This window comes from Akebia trifoliata, chromosome 2, assembly GCF_017979445.1.
Source record: "Akebia trifoliata isolate Shusen 1 chromosome 2, ASM1797944v1, whole genome shotgun sequence".
NCBI classification, from domain to species: domain Eukaryota; kingdom Viridiplantae; phylum Streptophyta; class Magnoliopsida; order Ranunculales; family Lardizabalaceae; genus Akebia; species Akebia trifoliata.
The window spans coordinates 527,963-538,751 of NC_141376.1; the positions used below are offsets into that span (position 1 = coordinate 527,963).

At 33.9% G+C, this 10,789-nt stretch overlaps 1 protein-coding gene across 1 annotated transcript; it reads right to left on the reverse strand.

Moving 5' to 3' along the window:
• Nucleotides 1–1,761: 1,761 nt before the first annotated feature.
• LOC147408522 (tubulin-tyrosine ligase) lies at nucleotides 1,762–10,087 on the reverse strand. The gene is made up of 4 exons (XM_086419119.1): nucleotides 9,260–10,087; nucleotides 6,254–6,480; nucleotides 2,182–2,254; nucleotides 1,762–2,044 (listed from the first exon to the last, which is right to left on the reverse strand). The coding sequence occupies exons 1-3, from the start codon at nucleotides 9,592–9,594 to the stop codon at nucleotides 2,217–2,219; spliced, it is 600 nt and encodes a 199-aa protein (XP_086275245.1). The 5' UTR covers nucleotides 9,595–10,087; the 3' UTR covers nucleotides 1,762–2,044; nucleotides 2,182–2,216.
• Nucleotides 10,088–10,789: the final 702 nt, after the last annotated feature.

Genomic DNA, 10,789 nt, shown 5'->3' on the forward strand with positions numbered 1-10,789 from the left:
AAGTTCGGAGATCTCGGAAGAGATCTCCTTGGAATCTTAGGTTAAATCTATCCCAATTCCGTTTAAGATCTTGAGAATCAGGGGAGTCACTATAATTAAATCTCGATTAAAGGGGAATCCTTAATTTGAAGGGAGAACCTATAAATAAAGGAATCAATAGAAGCAAGATGATCTTTTTAACTCAGAGAATAAGGGTTGAAACTATTGTTTTTCTTTGCAACTCTAACTTGGGCGTCAGAGGATTATTGATAGGTATCACACTAGTGCTTACAGGAGGGATTGATGAGCTACTTCGGATCAACAGGGTAGAATCGATCAAGGTAAAACTTGATTTCGCCTCTACGTTATGTTAAATCCATTTTTTAAAAACTTACCTTCAATGTTTAAAGCAAATCCTTGATTTTTCTACTAAATTTATATGATCTTACATTTCTCCAAAAGTACTATCTTGCCTTGAAGTATGATGGTTGAAGTAAATGCATGGAAGCTTAAGTTTGGAGCTTGTAAATATTGGAATTTCTTTTACTTCACTTACATTGTAACTGACACTCAAGGTAGAGCTAGAATTTTGTCTACATGGGGGCAACTAAGACTTTTATAAATTTAAAAATACTTGTAAGAGCAATAGCGATAGATTTTTTTTTTCTGTCTCTATTATCATTGCAATAGAACATAAATCTTTATAAATTTAAAAAATTCATGTAGGGACAAGTGTTTCCATTGTAAATCTGACCTTATAGACACCTTGTGATCATCAATTATTTATTTAGAGATACAAGTTAACATTAAATGAAACATGCCTCGGAGGAAAATAAATTTCCTTGGCCATATTACAAAATTGAGGTATCAACAAAATACTTTCTCCAAGGTCATTTCAAGTAAATAATTTTCGGACAAAATCTTTAAATCATAAGACAGTAATTAGTCCTCTCGATTAAATAATAATCCTAAAGTCCTAATCAAATACTATATTTTCATTAAGATCTCAAACTTAGTACTATCTCGGGGGCTTCAAATAGTGTAGATCACAAGCATGGTCTAATTGATTGCATGGGAAAACAAATTTCATGAATTTTCAATTTCATGGGAAAATGGGATGCATGGAAAACTTGATCCCAGTTTTTGATTGAATTTGACAAAATAACAGGGAAAAAGAAAAAGAAAAAAAGAGAAGAAGAAAAAAGGAGATAGAGAGAAATTAGGGCTGATTCATGGGGTTGGGTGGGAAATTGAAATCCACCCAATAGTTGATTTTTATACTGGTGAAATGCATATTGTATGGAAAATGAGATTATAATTTTCATGAAAAATGCATTTTCCACCGGTTTGACTTGTTGCCTAATAAGTCAAACATCTCAATCGTTTGTCTGATCATGGAGAGCCTCAAACATTTGTTGAAGGCTAGTGTATCCCTTTATTTAAATAGCTAACGAAATAAATAGAGTTCCCTTTCATTTTTCAACCAATGAGAACATTAACAAAACCATTTACATGGCTGTGCCTCAAGAGCTAGTGTAAGCTTAGAATTCAATTGTTAACCAACCATGCGAGCTTACAAACATAAAATAAGAACTTTGAAAACCTCAAACGCTGTTTGAGGCTCTCTATCTAAGTTATGGTTAGGATGAGAGGAAAAGGAGAAGGTAGAAACGCAGAATAAAGAAAAAGGAAAAAAAAAAAACTTCAACTCTTCGTTTTACTCAACTATTGGTGAACATTTAACCAGAAAAAGAAAAGGTGACAAAAGAAATATATATTAAAAAAAAAAAAAAAGAAGATGAAGAGAGTGGTACACAAACATAAGTATAATATTTAAAGTTGAAAAACTAAAGAAGTAATTAGAAAAAATTGAAATTGTGAAATCTCAAGCTTGCATGGGTCCCACTGGTGCTGGCATAAGCATTGAGGAGTATCTCATTCTGTGCTGACCAAAAATCAGCCTTCAATCCAGCTCTCCTGAGGGCTTTGAGAATCTTGTTCTTATGTGCATATCCTGTAACCACAACCTTCTGACTGCTACCATCCACTTCCACCTTCTCAATCCCTATATAAATTAAAATATAGGTAATCCATTTTACTGGAAATTTATATCAAATAATTGTAACTTGGTTTATGTTTTGTAATTTTAGCTAATTAATTAATTGTGTAGTTAATGAAGATTGGACTAAATTAAAAACATACCCTTTATTTTAGAGAGGCATTTTCTGAGTCTTTTTTCATGTATCCCCACCATCTCTACCTTCAGTTCCACAGTCTGTAATGCACATTTACATGCATATTAATTATTTTCAACTTAAAACAATATCTCTCTCTCTCTATATATATATACAACCCCCCATGAGCCTAATTAAACTCTGTAAATTAAACAAAACAGGAATCAGTTCAGAATAAAAAGAATCTATATATTGTCTTAGTAAAGGCTAATGATGATCTTATACCGATCAAATGTAACTTAATCATCATCTTTATCTTTAATATTTCAGTAAAATATTGCTGCTACGAGAGGGATATCTCACTACACAGTACATACAAAATATGAATCAAGAAAAAGAAAAAACGAAAAACTAATGATAGTAAGTCATTCTTTCTCAAATAAATGATTAAAGCATCATTTTAAGAGAGACTTTAATTAGGGGTTTCCTGGCACATTTAATCCACTCCTTATTCTCTCCTTGTTTCCCTTGGAACAACTAAAAAAACATTAAATTTTACAGATCTAACTTGGGAAAGATGGAAATCAAATTAATCATATATTATCAATTTGAATGAATAAAGCAGGCCAACATTCAAGAAATATACTATGAGCTAGGTCTGGATTAACAATTAAAATATCAAAATATACAAAATAACTCATTCCTCTTAAATAAAAAATCCGAATTTTGGATATGACTTTTCCTAACATTGAAAAATGATGATGGAAGGAATTTTTTTTTTTTTAAATTTTTGAAACAAAACCCAATATCCCCATTCATGAAATTATGTCGGAAACCATTAGAAAACATGAAAATAATATAGGGAAAAAAAATACAAAAAAGTATACCTCCATGAGAAAATTCTAGATTGAAAAATGATGAAGATAAGAACAACAAAGGGAAGGAAAGGGAGACAAGGGCAATGATTAGAAGTTTATAGAGAACAAATGGAATGTTGAAGGAGGAATGAAAGGAAGAGAGAATGTTGGTATATATGATAAGAGGGGGGGAACATAAGAAAAGATAGAATATTAAGATTAAAGTGGATCTTTAAACTGGGTGGTGTCATCATCTTATTTACTTTAAACACGACAGGAAATCAAGAAAACGGTTATACCGAGGGGTTATAAGCTCAAGCTTCAAGGCAAAGCAATGTGAGTGAGTCTCAAAGTATTTGAAATGATGGGCTTTGACGAGTCCAACTTAGCTTTTGTTACTGCATCTTCATCTTCATCTTTGGGTTTTATGGAGATTCGGAAAACAAATATAAATAACAGTTGGGATTGCTTGAAAAGTACATCTAGAATAAGTACTACAGACCAGAAAATCACAGGAATATTCAGACACGTGGCATAGAATAAGTATGGAAGTACATCTTTGCACGGATCCCTGCCCACATAAGTCCTGTTGTTCAAAATCTCCTCAATATTAATAGACGGTCAAGATTATTTACTAGGTCTTGTAATGAGCAATAATAGGATCATGATCCTATACTCTTGCCACGTGTCTTAATGCTGCTATATTTTCTGCCTTAAGAAAAGAGTCTATATGTAGTCAAGATTGAAGATCAGTAGTTGTTGTCGTAACTCGAAAAAGAAAGAAAAAGATAAAGGAATAAACTCCTCTGCGCATTCAGGAAATGAACCCCAATGCAAGTTAGGTATTTATTATTATTATTATTATTATTTTTTTGGTGATGCTCTTTCCGTGAAATATTATGACGTGGCATGTTATATTTGTTTTTAAGGTTTAGCTATATGAGGTAGCCTTGATAACTTGTGCGTACGTGGCAAAGGAGCTTCGATAGATATAGGTGCAGGATTCATACTAGTTGGATGATCATAATCAAAGTAACCAAATTTTGATTCTGCAGAGAGTTTAATTCGATTAATTTGAAAAAGTTTCATTCACAATTAAGATATATTTGGTAGCACTTTTGAAGTTTGAAGTCTGGAAACAATTGAAATTTAAAAATTAGAAATCAGATTTTAAAAGTTTTTCATCTAACATCCCACATTGTTGGTTCAAATCTTTTGAGTGTCGATTTTGAAGTCTAAAATCTGAAATCTAAAATGAAACAAATAAAAATAAAATTTCTAAATTTTGAAAGTGGATCACCTCTATTCAGATTGCAGAAGTGTTATCAAACACATACTAAAGATCCTATCTTGTTCTTGAGATTTGAACATTAGGGAAGATTACATTTTGAGATTGAAGGGTTTGATCAATAGATTATCCTTTTTAGCTCATTGATTAAATAGGTTGGTCCCTTATTTGATGATTTCTTTACAAATTTGTTCAGAGATTTTTATGGTTATGATTATAACTTCATATCATCAGGACTTATAACTGACTCCTTTTACACATTAATTAGGTTGAATGTAATACACTAATAGAAATAAACAAATACCAAAGATCCCTATAACTCTTTGATCTCTTTCTTCTGAGATTTTCTATAGAGAAGATGTTCCCATTTTTTTGCTTCAAGAATCAAACAGATAGGAAATTCAAAATCTTAATTGAGGAAAAATACCATTCCTTGATTTATAATAAAAAAATCGATTCACCTCATTCAGATAGAATAGCATAGTTTGTATGTTGAAATCATTCCCTTCTCCATCTATTCCCAAATATTTGAAATCAACAACATATACATTCTAAATTTTAAAAGACTTATTAGTTATCATGATCATAAAAACCTTTCCACAATTTTTTTTTTTGGGTCTAATCAAATGGATATTGTTCTCCAAATTATTATTTTTACCAAGCTCTCTCATATCAAATTTATCCATATGCTCTTTTAACTACCTCAAATTCATTCTAATTGAAGGATATGTATATGATCAAACCGTCGCAAAGAATCAACTCATTCTGAAACTTAAACTTCATCATAAGTGATTTACAAGTTGAGGAATCATGGACCATCAACTTTTAATCATTTTTTTTATATATTGGGGTTAGAAGTTTAAAAAATGACTGATTTTTTTGTCAAAATCATCTCCTTATCATAGATCATTGTTGATGGACTCCCTAATGTTGCTCACTGGGATCTCTCTAAAAATATGCCCCCAGGAGCGATGTCAAATACTGTAAAAGACTAGAGTTGGTCTCCTCTAACGTCAATTGGTTTTAGGTGGAATGACGACTCTTGGTCCAACAAGTGGTATCACAAGCCAGGTGGTCATGAGGGAGGCATTGTTGATGGACTCTTCAATGCCACCCCCTGCAAATCACTCTAAAAATAGGCCCACGGGGAACCATGTCGAGTGTCAATGACGAGACAATATATATGTAATTTTAGGCCCAGGAACAGGCCCGTAAGTTAATAGTTGGCCCATATATGATGGGCGAATCCTTCCAAGCATGTGGTGGAACTCCTGAAAAACGTTATGAAGACCTTAGGGTACACCCAAAACTAGCAAGTGGTATACTTTTAGGGCTACTGACTGAATTAATTCTAGGGCCACACCTACACTACAAAGTGAAAATTGTACTAATTGATGATTTGCAGTCAAAGGATTTGAGGATTACTCATTACTAGCCAATGGACAGGCCCATGGAAAGCAGCTCATGATGAAAATTCAAAATCCCATAGCTAGAACTCACATGTGATTTTGATTTCTGCAGAATTGGAATCCAAACTTTTATGTATTTTGTTGACTAGAAAGGGAGGTGAACGATTTGGTGGCACCAGAAAATTACTTTCTCAGGAATTGGATTTGAGAACATTTTCTAACAAATATGTGAAAATCATTTTCTCACAAAAATATGTAATCATACAGATACTCAGTGTGCTATACATAAATAAATTCCCTTAAGAACAAATTTAGAAGAAATAAATTAAGCTTTCAATAAATGGAAAAAAAATCCAACCAAAGGAATTAATCTAGTTCTGTAGCATTGAGCCTGCAACAAAATTTGGTAATTATCTACGTCTCACTTACGAGGTTACAGGTTCAATCACAGCTCAACCATCTAAAGAAAGATGTATAAACGGAAAAAAAAAAAAAAAGAAGGGAAGAAAGATCATACTATGATGTCTTTTAATGGAATAAGGCTACCTATGGTGTTGTTGCTTGTATGATTATGGATGAAGATGTTGTTATGGTTCTTGTTGTCGCTTCCATAGTAATGGTTGGTGGTGTTGCTACTGCTGTTATTATTAGAAAGCATCAATGATGCTTGATCTAGAGTCCCATCTCTATAAACATAGAGCATATCATCATCGTTCATGCAACGGAACTTCTTATCAAAAGGCCGATCGTACATTCGATTTAGTGGCATGCCCCTGTAAAAATAACCCAAAATTATAATGATTAATAGCCTAATGTTACCAACTTATCACACCCAATGCTTTATTCAAGTAATCATTAATCACGAGTAATTACGGAAAATTCAAATAGAATAGAAAGGGTAATTTACACAAACTCATCCTGGATTTGGTGAATATTTGAAATACAACTGCGGTTTCAAACTGATGAACTAACAATCTTCTCAAAGATGCTAACATAGAATGATCGAAATACCCTTAATTAGGGTAAATAATTTATCCTAATCTTCAACCTTCAACCTTCAAACCTTAAGAACAAAATAGGGTTTTGTTAAGATTTTATCTTTATCTTCTTCAGATGAAAAATCTAACATTTTTGGCCAGAGGTTGAAGACAATGGGTTGAATAGATTTAAGAAAAGATTTAGTCTGGAGGGTGAATATATTGAAGACAATGGGTTTTTTTGGAGGAAAAAGAAAAGATCAATGGTGTTTGACTAGAGTTTGAAGATGGGGTATTTAGGTCATTTTCATTTGCTTCTTACAAAAGACCATGGTCAGGGGAATTAATGTCATAAGTAGGGATGGCCATGGCTCGGGTCATGTCAAGTTAAGGGTATTATGAAAATTTACCAAACCTTACCCATTTAATAATCGTGTAAAAAACTTAAACCCAAACTCAACCATTTATAAATAGGTATACTTGACCCTACCCGCATTTATAAAATTTTAATCTTTATTGAAAAACATACGTTCCATTTCCACCACAAAAAATAAAATACCATTACTAAAAATAAAGTCACACAACCATAAACTAATATCTACCAACATAAATTAAGTATCACAAAATTTAAACTAAGTTTTATCATAAAAAATGGCTAATTTAAAAAATTCTTAAATAATTGTTGATATATTTAAAATTACACTTAAACGTATCAAAATGAGTGAAGTAGGTTGATGCCCCTAACCTAGACCCGACCATTTAATAATCGTGGTAGATAGGTTGACACTATTATGACCCAAACCCCACTAATTTCTTGTCATTTTCGAGTTGTGTTTGCAGCTCTGGTTAAGATTGCCACCCCCTAATCATAAATTTGAAAATGCTAGGGAGATCTAATATATTCAACAGAACATGGAGGGGTATGTATAGTATTTCCCAAATAGAAACAAATCAGTGTGCAGAGTGTAGACTGTACTTAAGTTATATGATAGAAAGAGTCTATAAATGAAATAACATAACTTGTCGAACTTGATGGTCCAGAAGGTAGCACTCACGTGAGGTAAGCACCGAACAACATGCCTAGTTTATATGAGAAATTATATGTAGAATACGGCCCAATAATAATATAATATATGAGAAATTATACTAACTATACTACAGATCTAGGCCCTAAGTGATCAGATAGAAAGGGTAAAGATATAATTTTAACCATTCGATTGAGTAGATTCGTGGCTTAGGAGAACACTAGATTTCTTCATGTTCAAGATGCCTATGTAATAAGAAAGGTTCAAGCAGAAGACTGACAGGGGCTATCTATGGATTGGGTCGAACCCAACGTGATCCAACCAGATCTAGGCTTCAAGCGAGGTATCTGAAATTTTGAATCTGTTAACATCCCGGTTTTATAGGGACCAATTCAATAAGATATTAGATCGATTACAGCCCAATCCGAAAATACATGAGAAACTGAGAATACATATACACAGGCCCAATAACTCTATCGACACCATCCAGGAATTGAGAACAACTTGGACGGCCCAACTCAAGTTCAAAAGGCTCAATCCCACCTTGTGCTGGCATATTTTGGACTTGGTTTAGTTTTTGTTCTTCTTTGTTTGTGCTGAGTATCAAGTTGGACTTGGGTTTAGCTAGGATTATAGGTGGAAAGCCCAACCTAGGGTTGGGTTTTGGACTTGGACCCAAATTGTAAGCCCAGATCCAATAAGAATCCAATCCATTTATCATTGACAACTTGAATGTTGTTTCTATGCTATCCCGCAAAACCAGGCGTGTTCCCGCTAATCGTTCCGAAACGGAAGCTTTAGAGTCAAAACGGCGAAACAGAAGGCAAAATGCCAGCAACTATTTTATTTTTTAGTTTTAAAGGCAGAGTTGGAAACTTCTTCCCAGATAAAGTTATAAACGCCTAAGACAAGATATAGATCAGAACAAAAATTGAGAAAATAATATAAAAGCTTTAAATTAAAGGAGATTAAATGACATTTAGGTAAATTTGCATAGTATCGATGGGCATTTTCAGCCACAATGGAAAACAGGTGGAAGAAACGCTTCGTCTTCTTCTTCAATGTAAAAGGGTCATTCTTAGTGTAAAACACGTTAGCCCCCATCACCAATTGTCTCTAGCCACACGTACTTTAAACAGTATATATTAAATCAAAATTCTGAGTCTCACTCTCATATTACATATATTATTATATAATCTCAAATACCTAAGATTAGAAGAAAAAAAAAAATCGAATCCAATGGCGAAAAAATTACCAACGAGGCTGATTTTATAGAAGGTCAACGAAAAGTGGGTCAAACATCCAAGCGTCTGTTGATCATAGAATTTTAGGAAATTAAACTAATGACTTCAACTTCATAAGGAAAAAAACAGCAGACCAAATGTCAAAGAAAAAAAGAAGAGGACATAATTGCTAGTGGCACCCAAAAAGAATTTAAATAAAAACGAGGGGCATTTCTGAATGAGGGTACCACCGAAATCCAACCTAAACAAACCAAAATCAAATCAAGAAAAAAGTAAGAAAAAAGAGAAAATAAGAAAAATGTGTACCTCACGTGGAAGTGATCGGCGATATCACGTTTCCCGATGCAATAGGCGACGGCATCAAAGAAGGCACTATATGTGTATTGATGTAGAGCGTCGATCCTTGGGTAGGGTAATCGTGGCCGTGGAAGCGGCTCTGTCGTCGATGGATTAAGGCAACCTCCAGCTGTAAAAACATACTCCTTAATGGCGGCTGCGCCTCCCGAGTTAGCCGGAGATGACGAAACGGGGAGACCAACAAAACCGAGTGTGGCCATGATTGGCTCTAACTCATCGTGAGTCATGATGGGTTTGAAGGTCTTTGTGTGCCACAGAGCCAGTTTCCGTACATAGTCCTCCATGAGAGAGAGAGAGAGAGAGAGAGAGAGAGAGAGAGGTTTTCGATTTAAAGTTTTCTTTTTTAAGTTCTTCTTTTGGGTGTGTAATCGGTAGCGCTGGGAAGTGAACAAGAAAAGAAAGCTGAGAGAGCTTGAGAATAGGGAGGGTCCAGTGAATTAGAAGGATTTCTTTCTTTATCAGAGGTATTTAAGCTAAAATGACACTGACGTTATCGAAAATTACTAAAATACCATTGGGAGATGGCTGAATTGGGGGAAAATAAAGAAGAGGTCAAAGTGTCGATGGTACATAGAAGAGTTTAATAGGAGAACTTCACTAAGGTACAACAACTTTGTACACAAACTGTACAACGAACCGCATAGATGAGAAGAGAAATGCGATTTTCTAGCGATGAGTATAGTTTTCCTACGAATCCCTAGACAATATAGCATATTTTGTCAAATTGATTCAGAGAGATTCAGTGTGAGATATACCCTCTTTTTCGTATTTCTTCTTGTCGTGCTCAGGAGAACGATTTGCCATTAATATTGTAAAAAAAAAAATTACCCCTCCCACCTTTAAACCGTATTAATATTGTTGAGTGGCAAAATTAAAATTCGCTCCTGTTTTTAAGAGAGAATAGCTGTACATGATTGTGTGTCACAGATAAGTATTTATTTATTATGAGAGAGAAAATCTATGAGTTGTGCTGGAGTGACGTCAATCACGAACCTCACAGCGCACTTCTTGACGTGAAAGTGGATAGGAATCATAGATGTTTTTTCACTTGTTTTCTGATGAAAATCATCTATGATTCTCGAGAAGTGAGACATGGGCTTCCAACCAGAAGTCACTTCAGAATTATTCAAAATTTATTCGCAAAGGGAAACATTTAAAGTAGAGTTGTGATGGAGTGACCTCAAAATTGGATCTCTTATGGCACATCTTGACTTGAAAGTGGATAGGAACTATTGATGTTTTCTCGGGGTAAAGCATATATGGTTCCTATCCACTTTCAGGTCAGGATGTGCGATGTAAGACTACTTAACTACTTAAGTCCTTGTCTCGTATCATCAAAAGTCCTACAATAAAAAATTGGGGAATTTTCCATGTTATTTTGTTTTACCCATTTCTTCTATTAATTCAAGTATATCTCCATATCCAATTTTGTACCCACATCAATTTTTATTTTCCTCTTCCTTTGTCTATTTTATAATC